The 23516-nt window shown below is 46.0% G+C and overlaps 1 protein-coding gene across 2 annotated transcripts in view; it reads right to left on the minus strand.

The window, feature by feature from the left end:
* TMEM171 (transmembrane protein 171) overlaps nucleotides 1–23516 on the minus strand; it is a 40050-nt gene that overhangs the window by 2359 nt on the left and 14175 nt on the right. Inside the window, exons 1-2 of one of the 2 annotated variants that reach the window (XM_032771648.2) lie at nucleotides 13144–13260; nucleotides 1237–1943 (exon numbers count right to left, since the gene is read on the minus strand). In XM_032771648.2, the coding sequence (XP_032627539.1) occupies nucleotides 1237–1864 (628 nt within the window). In that variant the 5' untranslated portion in view covers nucleotides 1865–1943; nucleotides 13144–13260. Of the gene's footprint in view, nucleotides 1–1236; nucleotides 1944–13143; nucleotides 13261–23516 lie in introns of those variants that run through there. The other variant, XM_032771647.2, reaches the window with a different exon arrangement.

The raw sequence follows: 23516 nt of genomic DNA on the forward strand, positions 1-23516 counted from the left end.
CTTTTTGTGTCTTTGCCTCTTAAGTTTTCTATGTAAAACCCAATCTCTGTTCTTGCAATGTGTTTCAGTCTTTTGATCCATCCATCACCTCCCCAAAAATCACAGTGTTTAGGCAACACCTGTCTACCCAACATTAATATTGATGTTATTACATGAATTTGCTTTGCACACAGGGTGTTCTTTATATGTCTGTTTAGTCAGCCTATTCTGAAAGTAGTGCACTTAAGGAAGACAACAGAATTTAGATGTTTTCAAATATGTTATAGGAGAGGAAGTGATTGTTGGCTTACTAAACACACACACAAGGAGCATCTGCAGAGACAGTTAACACAGCAAATTAATACTGAAGTTGAGCAGGGCACGTGTTGCCTAAATACAATGATTCAGGTAAAGTGATGGAACAAGAGACTTGGAGCCCATGATTCTACAGCAATCCACATTTTAAGTCTAGGCCTGATCCTACAGTGTTTGTATATTTTACTTCTCTTAGAACTCTCAACATATACGAATGTGTGTACTAGTTTTGCTTTCTCTCCTTCAAAGACTATTTTCTTAAATTGCTATTCTTCTACAACTCTCTCATTCATATACCCTGATATCTGGTGTCAGCCTCCCAAGCCTTCACCTTTTCCTATTAAGCATCAGGTTAAATAGTCCTTATGTCGTGATGACAAAGGCAGGATTTTGTGTGCAATGGCCTTTAGTTCCAATCAATCAGGTTGTAGTTGAGCAGCATGGTGGTTGATTTGTCACCCATTCCTTCTGACCACTAAAAATGTAGTTTAAAACCTACAAACTGTATTAACCCAGAATTAAAATGGTGACACAAACAGTAAAAGCAGTACCCCCTGCATCTGAATCATTGGAGTCCTATTTCAAGGGACAAGAAGACAGGCCAGCATTCAAAGCTAAACTGCATTTTCAGTATAGTAATAAAAAAAGCCATGCCACCTACAATTTACAATGCCTATTCCATTCTCTGGAAAAGGGAGTAGGATTGGAACTACTTATGCCAGATAATGTGATTTCTTCCACATTTGCCTTTGGAGGTTTCTTGTAAGTCAAAAGGCAGTTTGCCCCTGAAGAAAGATGACTGATTTAACTACACTGCGAATGTTTCCAGTGTAAGGCAACTTGTATCTCATTTGGTATGTTAAACCACACAAAATAGGAACTAGCGTACAGGTTAGTAAAACTAGCTTTCAAATGTAAAGTATATACAAATCATTTACCTACCTGCTGTAACTTGAAGTGATTCTGGACTCTGAGGCTGTTCTCCATTTTCAGAAGATTCTTGGCTGAGATTTAAATTGGTTTTCTTTTTAATATGAGCTATTACAAAGAAACTTAATCCAATAAGCACTATCAAAGGACCCATGATTTGAAGAGGCAGAAATCCACAGCCTGGGAGTTCAACATCAGAAGTGCTGGTTTGATTATACTGTAGGCTGTGCCTTCCTGGGCTACATCCAGGAACCCAAATGCCCAGGAAACTAATTAGCACTCCACTAGCTAAAAACAAAAACCCAAAGATAAGAAACTGGGCAAACTGACAGTTCCCTTGACAAAAAATGAGCCTGTACACCTGCTCACCTTGCATCTGTCTCTGACTTAGGTACAGCCTAGCTCTTGATTGTGCCAGTAAGACACAAACTAATCCAACAGCAACAACCACAGGCCCAGCAATCTTAAGGGCCCTGTTGCAATCACTGAAAGTTCCAGATGGGCACGTCTGTAAAATAAAGACTGAAAGCAGAAATCCAGTGCATAGCAAAGCAATTCCAAAGACAAAAAGGAAAAAAAACTTCCTATGATGTCCATTATTTTCTTCCCCACCAGGTCTGGGAACAGCAACTGCACACATTACAAAAATGTCTCTTCATGCAAAGGAGAAAGATATCGTCTCCTGTTAGTGTTCAGAGAGGTAGAAAACTTCTGCAGACCTGTGAACACAAATATATAATTGAAATTAGAGAATATGTAGGTAACTACATTATGTACTTTTCTTCTGCACTTATTACTCAGCCTATCCAGTGGTTTAAAGCCAGTATATCCCCAAACAACTTCATTTTAGAATAAAAGCTTAATGGAAATGGACATGGGTTATAAGACAGATAAAGGGGGATCACTGACTTAATATTTATACCAAAATCAATTGTAATAGCTCAATAAATAAAATAATATACTTAAGGGAACAATGAATAATATTTATCCAATTGTAGTTAAAAGGAGGTCACTCTAGGAGGGATGTACCCCAAAAAGGAAAAATCACCAAGTTTCCCTCCAACCTGCAGAAGCCCCTGAGATAGAGGCTGATGAGACACACTTAGAAAGTCATAGGTATAAGAAAGAGAGCCACAATGAGAAGGGAGGGTTGGGAGAAAGTCCTGCCTTTGTGAGCAACTAGGGAACTGAACATCGCACTGAGGATTGGAGCTATCATTCAAAAGAAAGAAGGAACTGGGACAAAATGCAGGGGTGGTCCTTCTCCGCTTGCTAGAAGAGAGCCTTGACAGGAGGGAATTTTGATGGATAGAGGACATTTACCAATAAAGCTTCAAATATATTACCTACTTAAAGCATGTGGATTTGTTGTTCCTCCTTCAGACATGTCAGCTCTTTTCCCTAAAAGTATTTCCTATCCCAGTGTAACTGAAAGAGCTAGGACACTACAGACAAATTATAGTTCTTCGAGTGCTTGTTCATGTCCATTCCAATCAGGTGTGTGTGCGCCGCGTGCACGTCAGCCGGAAGATTTTTCCCTTAGCAGCATCCATAGAGTTGGCCTGGGTGCCCCCTGGAGTTGTGCCTTTATGGTACCCAATATAGAACCCTGCCAACCCCCCATCCCCTCAGTTACTTCTTACTGCCAGTGACGGCTAGCTGGAATAACTGTCGCTCTCGCTTTGCAAGCGCTTTTGGCGTTGTCCTCTTCACTTTTCTTTCTTAAATAGTTGTAAATAGTTTGTTAGTTATTAGTCCTAGTTAGTAGTTGTTGTTGTGACTCTGGGGGGTTCCCCCCCAACAACTACATTTTCCCCCAGTTCTGGGGTATGCCCCAGTCCCCAGGGTTCAAACTCTGTGAGGACTGTGTCAAGTTTATGCCGAAGAGTGACCCACACTCTTCTTGTCTATGGTGCCTCGGGGAGAGCCACCAAAAGGACAAGTGCAGGATCTGCAAGGGTTTTTTCACCCTAGCACCCTTAAAGACAGGGACCAAAGACTTAATGGAAGTGGCACTTGGACCGCATTCCGACCTGAGGTCCGCAGAACCCACGCCAAGCACTTCCGTGTCAGTCCAAAGTGCTCCAGTGCTGATGGTTGTGAGCCGGTGCCGAGCAAGGACTCTAAGGACTCCCAGCACTGCCATGGCTCCGCACATAAGAAACCCTCTGCAGTTTGGCACCATTCTAAATCCCCGGTGCCACAAAAGAAGAAAAAGCCTGATAGGAGTTGCTCTCCTCCTTTAAAGATCAGCAGCATTGAAGCACATCTCGAGCCAGGCCACTTCGTCTCTCCAGCCTTCCAGGATCTCATCGACTCCTGCCCCATCTGGGGTTCAGTCAAGTCCGAACCCTCAATGGTCCCCGGAACTCCAAGGTGATCATGTCCAGCTCCCCTCAACTCCGGAGGCATTCGAGGCAACCAGGGACCTTATATGCCTCACGGCGCCATCCTCCTCCCAGAGGAGACACAAGTCCCTGATGACTGCGCGGCCTCACGTCCAATCAAGGGGCAAACCAGGAATGATGGCGTGCCAATCCCTATCTCCAGCACACCTCTCCCCAGCACAGCCCACCCATGCAGGGGAGCCGCACCGGTCCCTGACCTCGCGGCCCCGCTCTCTGGCGGTCCAGAGTACTGCTCCTCTGGGGTCCTCCTACTTGGAGGCCTCAGAGTTGGAGATGGAATCCTATCACTCAGATAAGACCAGGAGCAGAAGCTCCAGATCCCACCAAGACCACCAGCCCTACCTTTCACCATGGCATCCGCAGTGGCAACCTTCCGTGCAATGGCCCTTTTGGACACGCTGGGCGTATCACCAGAGCCAGGAACAGATCCAGGGCCCAAAGTCCAGGCCGGTGTCCTTGGCATCCTTAGTCTCCCCGCAGGCACCGCCTGCTCCACCGGCAGGGGCGCTGCCGACACTGCTGTTGTCCCCTACAGCTCCGGTGCTGACCCGCCCATCAGTGGCACCGCTGGCAGCTGCAGCATCGGTACCACCGGTGTTGACAATACTGGCACCACTGGAACCAATATCTTCGGCACCGTCTGCGCCTCGGCACTGATTTTTACGCCCCCAGCGGCCCTGGCTCCACAAACTCCAGAATACCGCGTGCGGCAAAACCCACGGGGCGCTGAAGGGAGTGAGCAGGGCCTGCTGCCACGTCTCTCCTCCTCATTCTCCCCAGATGAAATGGTGGCAGGGACAGCAGTGGCCCCAGTCCTGGAGGATATCAAGGTCCTCCAGCAGCTCCTACGTCATGCTGCCCAGAACCTGGCATATAGGCGGAGGAGGTCATGGAGGAATCCAACTCAGTCGTTGAAATCCTCGCACCCTCCGGTCCCTCTCACATCGCCTTGCCCTTAATAAGGACGATTTCAGAGACAACAAAGACCTTATGGCAGACCCCTGCATCTCTGGCCCCTACAGCCAAGAGGAATGAGAGGCGGTACTTTGTCCCTTCTAAGAGATACGAACACTTATACACCCACCCACCCCGACTCCCTCATGGTTGATGTGGCCAATCAGCAAGAGTGCCAGGGCTTCCAGGGACCCTCCCCTAAAAACAGAGAGGCAAAAAGACTCAACCTTTTTGGCTGGAAGGTCTACTCCACTAGGGGACTACAACTCCGCATTGCTAATCAACAGGCCATCATGAGCAGATATGCGCACAATATCTGTTTTGTGATGGCCAAATTTGCAGAGCTACTGCCTCAGAACTCCTGTACAGAGTTCTTTGCGCTGGTGGAGGAGGGAAAGCTGGTCTCCTGAGCTTTCCTGCAGGTGGCATTGGATGCAGGGGATGCAGCTTCACGTACTATGGCAATGGGGATTGTAATGAGGAGGGGTTCCTGGTTGCAGGTCTCTGTTCTGCCCCATGAGGTCCAACAAACAATCCAGGACCTCCCCTTCAAGGGTTCGGCCCTTTTCTCCAATAAGATGGATAAAAGACTCCATAGTCTAAAAGACTCAAAGGCTATCCTTAGATCTTTGGGGCTCCATACACCTGCCACCCAATGTAGGCACTTCTGGCCAAAACCTCCCTCTAGGTTCTACCAGCCTCAGAACCACTAGGATGCTCCTTGTAGGAGGAATAGAAGCAGTAGAAGGAAGCAACACCCCCCCTCAGGCCGGTGCTCGGGCAAGCCCATGCCAGCGCCTGGACCCGGATCACCCTTTTGAAGATGTGGTCAAGGACGGTGCACCAGTAGTGCAGCTGTATCCACCTCTCTTACCTTTTCATCCCGACTATCCCCTTTCTACTGTGCATGGTCCTATATCACCTCGGACCTCTGGGTGCTCTGCACAGTAGACAGGGGATATTCTATCCAATTCTGTGCCTTCCACCCCCTTCCCCATCCCTCTTCAAGGACTTCTCTCACAAACAACTTCTTATACAGGAAGTGCACTCGCTCTTCTTGGTAGGGGCAGTGGAAGAGGTTCCTCAGGAGCAAAGGGGCAAGGGCTTCTACTCTCGGTATTTCCTAATATCAAAAGCCAAGGGTGGCCTCAGGCCCATCTTGTACCTGCAGGAACTCCACAAGTTCGTCAAAGAAACTCAGGTTCTGCGTGGTCTCTTTGGTCTCCATTATCCCCTCATTGGATCCAGGAGACGGTATGCCGACCTAAACTTGAAGGATGCAGACTTTCACATAGTGATAATTCCACCCCACAGAAGATACCTCAGACTTGTGGTGAACAAGAGCCACTATCAGTTTATTGTCCTTCTATCTGGCCTGTTAGCAGCACCTCATGTGTTCACCAAGTGCATGGCAATTATCGTGGCGTTCCTGCACAAGTTGCAGGTACGGGTGTTCCTGTACCTCGATGACTGGCTGATCAAAGGCCACTCCAGACCTGACGTGGAAGAGCAGGTCGGCTTCATAAGAAGGATGTTTGTTGAACTGGGTCTCCTTCTAAATGAGGCCAAATCGACACTGCCTCTGGTGCAGAGGATTACAGTTTATAGGGGCAGTGCTAGACTTGACTTGAGCCAGGGTATACCTCCCAGAAGCCAGATTTTGGTCACTGGGCAACAACATATGAGGCTTCAGGCAGTTTCACACCACCACAGCAAGGAACTGCCTGAAACTTCTGGGGCATATAGCCGCTTGTACCTATGTAGTACAGCATGCCAGACTCAGGCTTCACCTGCTCCAGTCATGGCTAGCGTCAGTATATTGACCAACTCGGGACGCTTTGGACAGCATCGTAATCCTGCCTCACCCAATACTAGACTCCCTCTGGTGTGGCTCGACCCAGAGTTAGTATGTGCAGCAGTCCCCTTCACCAGCCCCCAGCCATCCTTCTCGTTAAAGACAGATGCATCAGATCTGGGATGCAGGGCACATTTTGGAGACCTCAGGACACAAGGCCTCTGGTCTCAGGCAGACTTCGCTCTGCATATCAATGTCAGAGAACTGAGAGTGGTGCACCTGGCATGCCAGACTTTCAGAGTCCATATATCAGGGAGATGTGTATCAGTCCTCACGGACAACACCACAGCAATGTTTTATATCAACAAACAGGGGTGCACGCTCATCTCCCCTGTGTCAGGAAGTTCTCATGGTGTGAGACTTCTGTGTAGAGCACTCAGTACACCTGCAAACATCATATCTCCCTGGGATACAGAACGAGCTGGCGGACAGTCTCAGACACTCTTTTTATGGCCATGAGTGGTCCCTCCGGCCGGACACATTGAGATCAATCTTCCAACACGGGGGCTTTCCCCAAATAGACCAGTTTGCTACACAATGCAACAGAAAATGTCAGCTATTCTGCTCCTTCCTGAATCAAGGCCTAGGTTCCATCACAGATCGGTTCCTACTTCCATGGGGAGGCTGTCTCCTATACATGTTCCCACTGGTTTCTCTCATTCACAAAGTGCTCCTCAAGATCCACAGGGACCGAGCCCTAGTGATATTGATAGCTCCAGCCTGGCTACGCCAGCAGTGGTTCACATCGCTCTTGAAAATGTCTGTGGCAACTCCGGTCACCCTACCACTTGTCCCGGACCTAATAACGCAGGATCACGCCTGCTTCCGCCACCTGAACCTCAAGTCGCTCCACCTCACAGAATGGAAGCTCCATGGCTGAACGCGGTGGAGCAGTCCTGCTCTGATCAGGTCAGGCAAGTTCTTCTTGGCAGTTGAAAGCCTTCCACAAGAGCGATGTACCTTGTCAAGTGGAGCTGGTTCTCCATCTGGTTGGAGTAGCACCGTCAGTCTCCAATGCTCGCCTCGGTGAAATTTATACTGGACTACTTCCTCCATCTGAAGCAGCAGGCACCGTCCCTGTCATGGACAAGGTTCACTTGGCTGCCATCTCTGCCTTCCATCCAGGCACAGATGGCTACTCAGTCTTCGTGAATCCAGTGGTTAGCTGTTTCCTTAAAGGTCTCGACAGACTCTACCTGCAAGTACAACAACCTATCCCGGCTTGGGACCTTAAGCTAGTCCAGGGGTTGGCAACCTTTCAGAAGTGGTGTGCCAAGTCTTCATTTATTCACTCTAAGGTTTCGTGTGCCAGTAATACTTTGAATGTTTTTAGAAGGTCTCTTTCTATAAATCTATAATATATAACTAAACTATTGCTGTATGCAAAGTAAATAAGGTTTTAAAAATGTTTAAGAAGCTTCACATAAAATTAAATTAAAATGCAGAGCCCTCTGAACCGGTGGCAGGACCTGGGCAGTGTGAGTGCCATTGAAAATCAGCTCGCGTGCTGCCTTTGGCACGCGTGCCATAGGTTGCCTACCCCTGAGCTAGTCCACCATTTGAGCCATTGGCAATGTTCTCCCTGTTTTATCTCTCATACAAGGTGGCGTTTCTGGAGGCGATAACCTCAGGTTGGAGAGTGTCGGAGCTCAGGGCTCTTACACCAGAGCCCCCTTACACTGGATTCCATAAGGACAAGGTTCAGCTCAGACCTCACCCAGCTTTTCTCCCTAAGGCTGTCTCCCAGTTTCACATCAACAAGGACATCTTCCTCCCAGTATTCTACCCTATGCCGCACTCCAGGGGCAGGGAGCAGAGGCATCATTCATTGGATGTCCGCAGGGCATTAGCCTTCTATATTGAGAGAATGAAGCCTTCCTGAAAGTCTGTCCAGTTATTCGTAGTGGTGACAAATAGAATGAAAGGCCTCCCTGTTTTATCGCAATGTATCTCATCGTGGATTGTTTCATGCATTCGGGAGTGTTACAACTTAGCAAAGATGCCCACTCCGTCGATCACCGCGCACCCCACCCGGGCGCAGGCCTCTTCAGCAGCATTACTGGTACAAGTCCCAACACCGGAAATCTGCAGGGCAGCAACGTGGTCCTCTATACACACTTTCACCATGCACTACAGGCAAGAGCTGATGCAAACTTCGGAAGAGCTGTGCTCCAATCAGTGGATGACTCCAACCCCACCTTCTGAACTTTGGCTTATGAGTCACCTGATTGGAATGGACATGAACAAGCACTTGAAGAAGAAGGAACGGTTACTCACCTTCTAGTAATTGTGGTTCTTCGAGATATGTTGTTCATGTCCATTCCAATACCCAGCCTCCTATCCCTCTGTTGGAGCAATGGGCAAGAAGAAACTGAGAGGTTAGGGGGTCAGCAGGGCCCTATATTGAACGTCATAAAGGCATGACTCCAGGGGGTGCCCAGGCCGACCCTATGGATGCTGTTAAGGGAAAAATCTTCCAGCTGGTGTGCATGGAGTGCGCACACATTTGATTGGAATGAACATGAACAACATGTGATAAGCATAAGACCAAAGAAAAGCGAAGGGACTGCAGACTTTGAATGTTTCCAATGTAAGGCAACTTCAAGAGAGAAGGGGCTGTGTCTGTAGCTTATTGCAGGGAGGAACAAAGTTCAGCAGCTGCTCTTGACATACCAAATGAAGTAGAAAAATTCAGCTAGCCGCTGTTAATTACACTGGCCAGTTAATTTGTAAACAGTCATTATGAAGTCTTTTAAGTATTTTTTCATGACTCTGAGTGTGCTCTACCTCTTTATTAAGAACAGTCTGAGCAACTGTTAGCCAAGGATCCTATTGGTGGTAATGTGGAGTGCTTGAGACTTCCCTATGGATAGCAATGGACTTGGGAAAAGCTTTACAGGAAGAGAAATTAGACGGCATTTTGACAGAACTATAAACTGAAGACCTTGATCCCTTAGTTAGAAGTAGCTTTAGTGCAACATAAGTATTGGTGAAGCTGACCATTACATTGCTAGAGTAATACAAATTGGATTCATTTTTATTAATAATCTTCCTTGATTCTGCTAATCTGTCCTTCCCTAATAAAACTGTTACTGATAACTGTTCCGTATGTTGTTTCATGATTATTATCCAAGAGTCCTGCCATATCCTACAATGGTCGTATTTAGAACTAAGATTCTTAAAGGTCATAGTAGGGGTTTGGTTTCCACATATCAATATTCAGAAACCCTTCAAAATGTAATTTTATGAAGAATAGTTAATTATAAAAGGGAAAGATTATGAAGGAAAGATTAATTGCAAACATTTTCTTAGTATGAATTAGCCAAAGAATGGCAGGGCTTGTACTGGAAAAGTTCGGTGTAGATTTGCTAGGTCATGGGAAGAACTTTCTACTTTCAGTAACTTAAAACTACAGTACTTTCAGAAAACTAAACAAGTAAAAAGCCCCAAACCTTCAGGCCCGAATCTTCAGAGGTGACTGAGGAGCCCACAGTGCAAGTCCAAGAGAGTTGCAACAAGTGGCTTTAAGCCACCATTGCACGCCTTTCATCTTATACAAGCTGTGAAACCACACTGGTCCTGCCGTACAAGCACTCCAAATTGTGCTGCCTGCCAGCAGAAGTGAAAGTAAGCCAGCAAGAGCCGATACGCCATGCCGTATTGGACTGGCTTCCCCAGGCCAGTGATTTAAAGGGTCCAGGGCGGTAGTGACAGTCGGAGCCCCAGGCCCTTTAAATCGCTGCCCGAGCCCTGCTGCAGGAGCCCTGGGGTAGCGGCAGCGGGGCTCCAGCGGTGATTTAAAGGGCCAAGAGCTCCCAGCCACCACTACCGCAGTGGAGACCGGGGCCCTTTAAAGCTCCACACAGAGCCCTGAGCCTGAGGGTAGCAGCAGCAACTGGGAGACTTTGGGGCTCTGTTGGCGACTTAAAGGGCCCAGGGCTCTGCTGAGGTAGTGGCAGCCGGAGCCCTTGGCCCTTTAAATCAGCCCCGAGCCCCAGGACTCCCAGTCGCTTCTGCAGCATGTAGCTGCATGGGTGATTAAAAGGGCCCAGGGCTCTCAGCTGCCAGTACTGCAGCCCCAGACCCTTTAAATCTTGATTCAAAGGCCCAGCCTCTTCCGATTGAGGCCACGCCTCCTCCAGCTGAGGCCATGCTCCCCTGCTCAGGACTCCACTGGTATGTCCTTTATGCCTGTATGTCACCCTGGCCTGCCAGCAGCCCAGCGCTGTCCCTGAGTCTGTTGCAGGGAGATATGGCCTAGAAGTGTATGTTAGCTTTATGCCCACTGAGGATAGCCCTAGCCCAGGGCGATCGTCTCATGATAAGCTATAAGACTGTACATCAATGGAAAAGTGTAAAGTGGCCCTAACAGAGCTAACGATCTGGACTAAGTATAAAGTAACTGAAATGTTCTAAAAATTTATCCAAAAGAACTCCAAGCAAAACATACTTTAAAGGTCTTTTCCTTATGTTACTAAATATACTGGGGGGACAGGGGAGGGGAAGAAGTCAGTAGTGTCACACATTGTGTTGCTTCTGTTGGCTGAGTTAATATCACACACCATGGCTTGCATTCCTCTGTTCCACTCTACATGTTCTCTATGTGCCATGCTCCCATTCCCTTTTATTTCAGGATTTCCTTGTTACTCCTCCCCTGCCCCACCACAATAGGGGCTCTGTATCTCTCCCACTCCCTCCTCGACTCATGGCCAGAGATTTGCATATTTCCCCTCTTCCCAGGGTCTCCTACTCCCTCATTCCCCCTGGCAAGGACTTTGTGTGCCCTGTTATATTAGTTTAGATGGACTATATGGGCTAAAAGTGCTGATGTAATCCAGTCACTGTCCAAAATTAAACTCTTGTTGGAAAAAAATTCAGGTTTGTCATACAGAAACCTCAGCCTGCTTAGTACTATGGCAAACACACCATTCAAAATCCTTTTAATCTTTTATCAAAAGCTAAAGAAAAGGCAGCAGAACAGTTAAAGCATTTGATCTATAAAGTATTAAATAAAGCTTTCATTTTAGCAACAAGCTTTGCATTTTATCTGAAGAGACTTTTTAGAAGGAAAAACAAGGGGGTGGGGGACAGAGGAATGCAAGCAAATGGTGTATGCAATGAACTTGACCTACAGCCTCATAGGTGGTATTAAAGATGGTAGTAATTGTCCTCTTGGGGAAAAGAGAAGAAATTAATAGAGATGGGCTGAAGCTGCTGTTGTTAAAGCCAATCCTGTTCCATCCCAAATTGTGCTTGGGACTCAGCTGGAATGGGTAGAAGTGGCAATGTCAACTGGGTCTAGGGTTGCCAACTCTGACTGAGGCTATTCCTGGAGACTCCCCCCACCCTCACCATGATGTAATGTCATTTTCTTAAAATATCCTATTAAGATCTTCCAGATCGCTTTCAGTAGTCACTGGGAGATCTGTGTCGATTCCGGGAGACTCCAGGCCAATTCTGGATGATTGGGAACCCTATCTGGATCCCCCTCTCTGGCCTGGTTAGGTCAGGACCTCTCAGGATCAGGATGACAAAAGCCTGGGGTCCCAGGCAGGGCCACATTAACTCTCCTGTAGGCCTTGAGCTATTAGATTTCGTGGGACTCCAGGGGGTTTGGAGTGGAGGAGTGGGCTCAGAGCTAGGGCAGGGGATTGGGTTGTGGGAGGGGGCTCAGCTCCAGCAGGAGGGGTGGGCCTTGGGGTGGGGCCAGGGATGGGATGGGGGTTGGGGTACAGGCTCTGGGTGGGATTTTGGGTACAGGGGAGGCTCAAGGGCTGGGACAGGGGGTTGGGGTACAGGGTCTGGGAGGGAGTTTGGGTGCAGAATGGGGCTCCAGGCTGGGGTAGGGGTGCAGGAGGGGGTGTGGGGTGCAGGGTCTGTCCAGGAGGTGCTTACCTCAGGCGGCTCCTGGTTGGTGGTGCAGCAGGGCTAAGACAAGATCCCTGCCTGCCCTGGCTCCACACTGCTCTGCTCCCCAAGGTGGCCAGCATGACCGGCCCCTAGGCAGAGGGGCCAGGCTGCTCTGCGCGGTGCATGCTGTCTATGCCCATAGGCACTGCCCCTGCAGTTCCCATTGGCCATGGTACCCGGCCAATGGGAGCTGCGGAGCTGGCGCTGGGGGGCGGAGCAGCGTGCAGAGATTCCCTGAACATCCCTTGCCTAGGGGCCACAGGGGTACATTGGCAAGCTGACGCTTGATGCTCCAGCCCCCTGCGGGGGGGCACTGAGGCTCAGCGACCACTGTCATGCCTGTGGTGCGGAGACTTGCTGGATGAAAAGAAGCAGTGGGCTGCATCCGGCCCGAGACCCTCCGGGGCCCCCCTTAGCCCGAGGCCCTGGACTGCAGCCCCTTAAGTGCCTACATTAATCCGACTCTGGTCCCAGGACATGGTGGGGTGATAGCCATGATGGTGAACCTTGCTCCATTAGCCAATTTTTCTCCCTAAAGTTTTTAAGGACCTGCAAAGGAGCAGAATAGCCCATTCCTTCATTGTTTTGTCCACCCATTAGGCCTAGTTTGTGACAGATCAATTTTTGTTCACTCATTTCTAGTTCCAAACTTTTCTTGTTTACCAAGCATGCTCATATCAGTATGCCTTTTCATTTCGACTAATCAACTGTCTGGCTCCCCTTTTGTACCCCCCCCCCCCATCAATATTTGTTGTTATAATTTATTGTGACATCTTATGAATTTTCATTTACTTTTTACAGTTGAGCTCACAGTTCGGGTAAAGTTGTCAGTCCAATTATTACAACTGCCTCTATTATTATTTCTCTTTTTTCTGTCTGAATGATAAATCATGCAGGATGTCAACATGTTAAGCCCTATTGGGAGGATGAACAGAGATGAAACAGCAACATTGTTTTGCTGGAAGATGTTTATGGGTGCCATCAATCAGTTTGATCTATAGACACTTACATAGATGCTTGAAACTGTGGCTCTACTAACAAATGCCAGGAGCTCAGTGTGTCCCCCATTTCTCCCCTTCTGGTTTTCTGATTTCCCCCCAAAATTAATAGCGTTCTTCCCCGTTATGCCTACAATATTCCCTGACATTTTGGAATTGATTGGCTGTGGTATTCTAAAGTAATTGTATTACATCCAAACAGAGAAGTGCCATCAAGTTGAGTATAGGACCTCACAAGCTTCACCAATAACAAAAATGGCTAACTAGCACTTCAGACTATGCTATGTCAAACTATTTTTCTGTTGAAGCACATTATATTACCAATTATTGTAGTGGGGCAGTGGAATCAGGGAGAAACCTTCAATAAAATAATACTTTATTTTCTATTTTGTGTGGAAAAAAATAGATAGAAATGAATAAAGTGAAGTTAGGACAAAAGGAAATAATTTGAAATGAATTTTTTTTTCTAATTTAGAATCTCTTAAAGAGCCCATAAATTTGTTTTGACTACTCCTACACAGTGTTTCTTTCTCCTGCACTAATCTTGCTGTTACACAATTAAGTTGAAACACACACATTTAAAAAGGGAGTTTGTACATACTTTCTCAATTTTTTCAGTACCACAAAAGAAGGAACACGCAGAACAGTCTGCTGCAGCTTTGAAGATCAGAGAACCAGATTCTATGCTGCAAAATCCAAAGGAGGACTAATTTCACTTACGCTACCACCAAAATTTAATGGTAAAAACATTGCATGATTAAACTCTACTACTTAAGAGTCCCACCAAAAGAGTATTTAAAAAAGAATTATGCCCACAGCTGACTGTGTGCCTGACAGCATTTCCAACAGATCAGATGTCACCAGCTCCATGTGTATGCATGAACGTTTGCTCTCAACAGTCTCCTTTGGCTTGAGAAAATTTTCAGGCCAAAAACTGTTAAGACAAAATTGGCAGGGTGGGATGGAGGTAGTTGGGTAATGGGAAAGCAGGCTGGATAAAAGTCAATGATTTAAAAAAAAAATCGGATTTTTTTAAATTTAAATCGGCTTTTTGAGGGGAAAAAATTATCTAAAGATAAAGATATATCTTTGAGCTATAATATCTCATCATGGAATAGGGATTATAAATTCTAATTCTATAGTATGAGACAATATATTAGTGTAAAGTTTAAGAAAAGTTTTGTAAATGAGTTCCAATAGTTCATGGATTAGGGACCCAATCTTATGGGGTTCCAAGGACTTCTGTAGAGATTATTTAGGTTAATCTTTCTATCTGCTCAATAGGACTCAGTGCTCAGTCTAGAAGATACCATCAGAGATGCTTAGTTTTGCAGTTCTCAAACTGTGGATTTGTGTCTCCAGAGATAACATGCTTGTTAACAGCAAAAGTATTTTTAAATAAATAAATAAATAAATTATAGAGGTGAGAAATAACAGACCTCAACCCTATTGTCCCTCTGCAAATTTGTGTACACAGAGTCAATCCCTTACCTCTCTCTAAAAGTGCAAAATTTCAAAAGTTCAATGAATAGAAGATTGTTGGGGGCAGAATAGATCTGGACAAGGATAAAAAGTCTGGAAATAAATGTGAGCAGGTAAGGACAGGCAGTAGAAACAAAAGTGAAACTGTTTGAGCAGCATATTCCAGAAGCCTTGAGGTCTTTCTGAGTGTAGCCTTCATTGCTTTGAGATCTACCATAAGATTTTCTCACTAGAAGGGAAAACCTATAATGGCCACAGGCCGTAAAAGACCCAGTTTGGGAATATTTTAATGAAGTTCCTCTACCTATGGGTAAGACAGGCATGAGTGCAAAATACAAAGTGCAACAAAGAAATGCAAGGCCTGGTTTCCCGAATGAAACATCATCATGAGAAGTGTTCCTTCTCAGGAGGAAGCTGTGCTGAAGATGATGAAAGGAACATGTCTAAACACGCAGGATTTTCAGGTTGGTAAACTTTTATGATTTCATACTTCTTTCCTAAGGACTGCCTGTCTTCCTTCTGGACTATTCTTGAATTCTCATGCTTGAGCAAAATATATAGTTGTTACTCTATGGTACTATCATTTTAGATGCAGCCACAGTATGTAGCAAAAAGAATCATGTATGTCACATAGCCACAGTATGTAGCAAAAAGAAAAAAAATTCTCCATCATCCAGAAACAACCATAGATAAGTTTGTGATAAGAAGCAGCAGATTAAAAAAAAAAAAAAAAGTAATTGATGAAAAAATTGCTCAGTTTGTTTATGCAACAAACTCTCCTTTCCACACAATTGAGAACCCATACTTTATTAACATGGTTCAGTCATTAAGACCAGGATACAGTCCATCCACAGAGCAGATGTCGCAGACAAATTGCTGGATAAAAGTGTATGAAAGCGAAATTGAGCAGTATGAAAAAGGTCTAGAGGGTGAAATTTTTAACCTGTGTCTTGATGGGTGCAGCAATGTCCACAATGATCCTGTTGTATGTGCTCATGTGACAACAGAAGAAGGGAATGTCTTCCTTACAGAAACATCAGGAAAAGCACACACAGCAGAATACTTACAAGTAGCAGCAGTAAAAGCTATAACAAACCATGAAAAAAAATTCAAATGTCTAGTAAGCAGCTTGGTCATAGACAATGCTGCAAACATATCCAAGATGAGAAGAAATTATTTAGAAGAGAATCCCAAGATAATAACATATGGTTGCAGTGCTCATTTGACACACCTTCTAGCCAAAGACTTCAGCGTTCCAGAAATAAAGGCTAATGTTATTGAAATTGCAAAATACTTCTGTAACAACCACTTTGCAGTGGCTGCTCTGAAAAAAGTGAGAGGAAGCAAGCTAACTCTCCCCCAGACATGTGATGGAACTCAGTAGTGGACTATTTTGAGCGCTATATCAAGAACTGGCCTAATTTGATGACAGTTTGTGAAAAAAACTGTGAAAAAATAGATGGCACTGTCACAGTCAAAGTTCTCAACATTGGGCTAAAAGAGAAATGTTGAACACATGCTGAGTTCTGTGAAGCCTATTTCTGTAGCCTTGAACAAAATGCAGGGAAATAGCTGTTTTATTGCTGACCCTGTTGAAATCTGGAAGGAACTGAGTGAGATCTCCTAATACATCATGGCAAGAAAATCCTCTAAATATTAGTGATTAATCTGTTGAATTGGAGATAGTTCACCTCCCAATGACTTAATAAATATCTGCTTCAATTACTTTTGGTAAATTAAATTACCAAACAATAATTTATTTTCTGATACAGCTATAAAACTGATCTGAAAAGTTTTCAAAATAAATCACTTTAAAAATATATAGTGTATACCTTCTTAAAATGAAACCTACATCTATCTCTGAGCTGTGAAGAATATGTATTAAGGTTATAACAACCAACAAGAATGTACTTTTATATAGAAATCCATGATTAAATTGAGTCTTCCTGACTAGTGATTTAAATCATAAGATGATGTTATGACCAGAACCCTGACAGAATTTTACTTGCCTATGTAGCATCCCCTACACACCAAATACGCACACAGCGTTCCTTTAATAGCTATTTGCGTGTGGTTATCACCACAATAAACAGAGTCACTGGACACTGACTCCTGCTCTGACAGAGGTGTTAATCCTGACCCATGTCAGTTAACTGGGGACAGGAAATAGCGACCAGTCTCTTAACATCACTCCTGCATGTCACACACAGATTACAACTTCCACATTAGCGCCAACCCCATGCATTCAAAGATCATGAGTCACACACCAAATCAACATTTTAAAAAAATAAAATAAACTGTGGTACTTTTTAGTTTCCTTCTGGTTTTTGAGCCTGTAAAGTTAACAGTCTCAAGCTTTTCTTCATGATCATAAGGGCTAGAAATTTACTTCCTCCTCCCACCATCATGCAAACTGAGATTCTCATTAAATCATATGACTTTGAGAGCTGGGACTTTAAAAAAAAACAAAAACAAAACAAAAAATATCACACAAGTTGACAATACTGCTGTCCCCCCATTAGCTAATACTTCCCAAGTTAGGGGATCAGCATAGGCACAAAAATCTATGCACACAGACCCAACTACAGGATTAGTGCTTTTTTGAAAATGTGAAGTGCTATATAAATGCACAATGTAATATGATATTATTTATTAGTAATTGTGATCAGAATTGGCACCTCTAATTATTACCAAAAAAATAATAATCAAGATTTAAAAAATATATTGCTTTTTGTCTGCCTTCTGAGTTTTCAAACCTTCAAATTGCCTGCCCCCAATTTGTGTTTGATTATTCTAGGTTCAAAATTTAACATTAAAAACGCACACAGTGTGAGCCTTCCACTAGGGGAAACTCCTTTTATCCTAGCCAGCCACTCTCTCCATACACCTTCCTTATCACTGCTCTATTTTCCTCCCTACCACATCCAGTTTCCTGTCTCACTCAGAGGTCGATTAAGCTTTTGTGGGGCCCTGGGCCAGAGCAAGTGGGCGGCCCTCTCCACCCCTTCTGCCTAAAGTCATCCCCCCACACTCCTGCTGGGGAGCAAGGTTGGGGTGCAGGGGCACCCATTTTTCTGGGGTCCCTCAATTGGCCAGGGACCCTGGGCACGGGCTCTGTTGGCCCAGTGGCTAATCCCCACACTGGTCCCACTCTCATTCCACTTCTGTAGTCTCCCATATGTCTCACCTAATTCAGTTTCCCCTCCTTTTCCCTCTCAATTTCCCTCTCTACTCCCATACTTTAACCATAGAGGTCCAGGTAGGGTGACCAGATGTCCTGATTTTATATGGATGGCCACGATTTTTGGGTCTTTTTCTTATATAGGCTCCTATTACCCGCCCCCCCCATCCCAATTTTTCATACTTGCTGTCTAGTCACCCTAGGTCCAGGTATCCGTCTTCCCTGAGAACAGCCTGTTGAGCCCAATAAAAAGCAAAGGGAGATGGTAGTCATCTTTACTGGAGATTAGCCTCATTTCCATATGCAAAGACTATATGGAAATCAAGCCATTTTGACTGAGTGCCATCTGAAACATCAGTCATCTTCTTCCTCCAAGGTGCCTGCACCCAGCAGGGGCATTGAGAGCACAAGAGTGACAGCTTGCTCTCAGTTCCAGAGCCTGGTCCCACCCTGCTCTGCAGCTAGGAACTGCAGCTGCAGGGGAAGATTGGCTTCACCCTGGGTCCACCATGCACCATGGAAGGGTCTGACTCAAATGGCAGCAGGAACAACAGCTAGACTGTGGGGAGAGAAGAAAGAGTAGATTGAGACAAAGGGCCAGACAGGTGGGACAGGCTGGGAAAAAAGATTGGGACTGGGAGCCAGGGAGGGAAATGATTGGTTAGAGAGACAGGCAGGAGATGGAGACTGAAGGAGGAGCTAGGGAGACTGGGACTAGCTGGGCAAAGAATATAGGACTAGCAGGGCTGGCTCCAGCATTTCTGCCACCCCAAGCGGCAGGGGAAGAAAAAAAAAAGCCACGACTGGCTTCAGTCTTCGGCAGCAATTCGGCAGCAGGTCCTTCCCTCCGAGAGAGACTGAGAGACCCGCTGCCGAAGACCTGGACATACCACCCCTTTCCGTTGGCCACCCCAAGCATCTGCTTGCTGCGCTGGTGCCTGGAGCTGGCCCTGAGGACTAGCAATCAGTGGAGAGGAGGGGGGCCAAATCTGACAAGGTCCAGGAGCTGGTGTGCAGGGAGAGAACTGGGACAAGGATCTGGCAGTGGGGAGGAGGTAGACTGACTAAGATTGGATGAAGAGACCGGGGAAGGAAGGAGAAACAGTGGCAGACAAATGGAAGTCAATATGGGGGAAGGGAAGACAGATCAGGGAGTGGCTGGACAGGAGCCAGAGGAGGGAGGGAACTGGATGGACTAGGAGGCTGAGACTGTAGGTGGGACGCAGATTGAACAAAGAAACTGGGAGTGGTGTGTGACAGGTGCAATTCTATGTAAACAGGATTATTGTGTTAACTTTATAATATATGTCTCTTTATGGGCAGGCTCCTGATTGTATTCAGGGCCAAATGGGTCAAATAAGGGGTGCTTCCTGCAGAAACTAAAGATAACAGCAGATCCTCAATGTAATGCAAATCCCCAATATTGCAACAATGCAGATAAAGTACCTTCTGAAGTTTCACAGCACCACCTCAGGGTGAAGTGCATATACTGGTTCAATCTGGTTCTAGAGGCTAAATACAAAGGACTGTTTTAAGGAACGGCTCTAACCTAGGGAGAGACTGGTATACAGATGCCATCTGGAAACTGAGAGGCATGAGGCTGTGTCCAACAGAATCAGACCCTGTGAGAGGGCCCAAAGTATTTCAGAACCTACCAGAGTGTCCATATGAAACATGGGTGACTGCCTGGTTAGCCAGGCATGCATGTTAGCTGGTCATTGTTTTAAGATGTGTTTTCTTTATAATATTTTTCTCTAAATAAATAGTACTTTGGTTTAGTGAGAGCTGGCTGATCACTGTCTACCCCTATCATTGCCTCAGAGAGTACAACTGCAGGTGCTGAACTGAACTCAGGCCAGGTCTACACTGCGACTTTAAATCGGTTTAATGGCCGATATACCGATTTAACGCTGTATCCGTTCACACGACGTCATCATTAATATCGAGTTAACCGCCTCCTTAAATCGATTTCAGAACTCCTCCCAAACGAGAGGAGTAGCGCTAAATTCGATAGTGATAACTACTCGAGAGGGTGTCGTGTGGAACAGAAATCGACATTATTGGCCTCCGGGCGGCATCCCAGAGTGCTGCACCATGACCGCTTGGTGGAAAGCACATCTAACTCGGATGTGCAGCGGGGCAGCGTAAACAGGACAAAGCCCGGCGCGAACTTTTGAATTACATTTTCCTGCTGTCCAGCGTGGGCTCTGATCAGACCATGGCTGGCGATGCATCTCAAATCCAAAAAGACGCTCCAGCATGGAACCGTACGGGAGAATACTAGGTCTGATCGCTGTGATGGGAGAGCAAATCTGTTGTATCCGCTCCGTTACAGAACACGAAAATGCCAAAGCGTTTGAATACTAAACTGCAGGATACCACAGCGCTGCGTGACACCGTGTAAAACGGGAGAGATTGAAAGAAAGTCTCGAAGCCATGATGACACTTCGCCAATATGGACGCTAGGCTATAAAAAGGAAGTAGAGAAGGGTAGCGGGAGGGGGTCACACTGAGAGACTTGCCAGCTAGTCCCACACCGTACACCAAGACAGGGCAATCGGGAGTCTCTGAAAAATTAATATTTCGCTCGATATCTGCGTCTTTTTAAAAATTGAAGAGCTGAAGCACTACCACAAATGCTCTGTAGCGCCTTTTCATTGATGTTATCTGTGTTTGTTTCTCAACTGGAGAGAAGGGACAGAGAGACAGCGAAGACACAACTCATGGAGTCTGCCAGAGTGAGGCTGTTGGGGCCTAGTCAGTACTGAGAGAAAAGTCATCAGATCACACATAGAACTACTGCGTTCCGCAGGAAACTGCACATCCCCCCGCCTCCCCACCCGTCTTTTCTGTCTTTCTTTCCCACCCCATCTTCCCACAGGCACTGAAAAAAAGAAGGGAACAGAAAATCATTCCTTGACTCACTTTCTACACATACGTCAAGAACCACTTTGTGCGTCACCTGATGCTGCTGGTAGAGAACGGAGGATACGTGCTAACAGGCACTGAAATGGAGCAGTACCCCTAGCATCCACTTTTTCTGGGTGGTAGAATAATGGTTCTCTGCTGAGTCAGGAGACTGCCTAACGAGCATCCAGGAGACCGCCCTAAATTGTCCAACAATCGAGGGCAACATCACTAGCAGTAGATAGGAACAGAATGGCTAGCTAATAACGCCAACAACAAAACACAAATCCGTGCTTTCACACTCTTCAGCTTAATTCATTTGAAACTGGGGGCTGAAAATTTTTGGCCCATCACACATTTGGGAGACTCGCGAAACCGGGTGGACCGCACACAATGAGTCAATCCGTCCTTATGGTGGTCTCTAAAAATAGAGTGCCCATCTGCTGGCTGTCATAGCACGCCCACAGACGCGGCCTCAGCGACCGCAAACATAAACCGTAAAATCCACTGCCCGCAGACCCCCCACTGACCTCAATATAGTATCCTACTAACAAGTCTCTGTTTCTTATTCTTGTATCTTACACAACTTCATAGACATGACACAAATGGGGGAGGGGCACTGCCACGGTAGCCCAGGAGGAAGGTGAGGGAGGAGAAAGCAAATGGGTTGCTTCTTGCAGGGGCAATACCCCTGTGAATTACAGAACGGGAGCACTGTGCTCTCTGATCCAAATACAAGACAACTGGATCTTCTATTACACAACTGCCTATTATTCTAGGAGGGTGACAAGTGCAACTCACTGACGCTCTGGTCCCGCAATCCGAACTCGATGCGGAGTGGGCCGGTAAAAGAGGAAATCCCCGAGAGCTTTACAGTGAGACATTCCTGCTTTCACGTGTCGGGCTCCTCGGAACAACAAAAAGACATCAAAGACCGTCATAAGGCATAAATAGATAACCACAGGGTGGGATGCCGAGTCAAATGTCATAGTAGCATTGCCTGCAATTGACCTTAACGGGAGATACTAGTCTGATCCGCTGTTTGTTATATGGGGTGAGAGCACGACAATCAGTTTTATCAGAAGCCCGTTAAAGAACAGAAATGCACAGCGTTTGGAAAAAAATAAACTAACAGGATACACAGTGGTGTGTCCAAGAAAAGCAAATAAAAAAAAAAAAAAAGCCGTAACGGGAAAAGCCAGAACTCAGACGGATGGTCAATTGGGGAGGGAGGGGGTAATGAGGACTTAAGCTCCACAGTCTCCACAGCGTTCGCGGTCTCCCGAAAACTATCTTGCATTATTTTTTGGGCGCGCGCGCGCACCGATCTGAGCGTAATACAAACGGTGTCACTTAGCGTGGTTTCAACCGGGAACAGAAGCTTTCTAGTTTTGCCAAGTTTGTTTTGTTTTTTTTTCGTTTTTTTTTTTTTTTTTTTTTTCACCTTTCCCCTCGCCACACGGATCAAAATAAGTGTTCAAGTGAATATATCAAATATTTTTGTATTTGTCTCTTGAGTACTGTGTAAATGTCACCCTCTGTGTACGATGCGTGCTGGCAGAAGAGATATAAATGGACGCGATGCTGCTCGGTGAAAGAAGCAGCGAGATGATTAGAAGCTTTCTATGAAGATTTCGTCTTCTGCTCTCGTGTGCGCTCCCTTTCCAGTGGGACAAGTTATAGATAGCTGCCGCAGTGAGTGCTCTGTGGTGAGTTGCGGCCGTGGGCGGGCTATCCTGGGTGGGAGTGAAGTGAAGAACAAATGGGAATGAATAGCTCCTTTTTCCTTTTCTGACAGTCGGAGTGATGGATGGTACAAGAATGCCTGGTAATGTCTTTCATCTTTCACTACTGGGGAGGTGAGCGTCTTCAAATGCAGAACCCGCCTCTCCTCAATCTTTAATATCGACCATCAGTTGGCGTAAGAGACGAAGCCCGCAATTCTTCATCTAAAGCATGAGGCGCATGGACATCAGTATTTGCTTTGCGTTGACCTGATGACTGGAGTCAGAGTTGTTGCTGTCAAAATGATCCCAATCGTATTAAGACCCATCTATGCCCCCGCTACGACAGTAAGAGTGCTCATCCCCGTCCCCTTCATTTGATTCTCAGTAACTAGTCTGTGACTTCTTATTCATGCAATGTCCCTTGTCCTGCGTCGTTTGTCATACAATCCGCCAAATCCAACACGGGCGCATGTGAGGGCCGAATAGCGCTTGTGGTAGCCAGGTAGGTGGGAGGGGACACCATTGCGTTACTGCAGTGGCTCCTCTGTGAATTACTGAATTGCCATTGAGCCAGCACTTGGCTGTGGGCTATTGACTAACTGAATTTTAAATAACAACTATACGACATCTCTATTCTTGTCTGGACTGGACTCTATTTGATTAACTGTAAAGGCAGGATTGACCGCCAGTCCAAGGTGAGTCAATCGCCATTTTGCTTTCAAAAATTACATCAGGGGTTTTATCCGTTCTGTCCCATTTAACTGGATGAGTGTACAAAAAAGAAGATGAGTAGGCTACAGTTTCTGCTGCTTCTCTTCTCTCCTAGCTGGATGTGCCTACAAGGAGTATACTGTCGACGTCATTCTAACA

This window comes from Chelonoidis abingdonii, chromosome 6 (assembly GCF_003597395.2).
Source record: "Chelonoidis abingdonii isolate Lonesome George chromosome 6, CheloAbing_2.0, whole genome shotgun sequence".
Lineage (NCBI taxonomy): Eukaryota > Metazoa > Chordata > Testudines > Testudinidae > Chelonoidis > Chelonoidis abingdonii.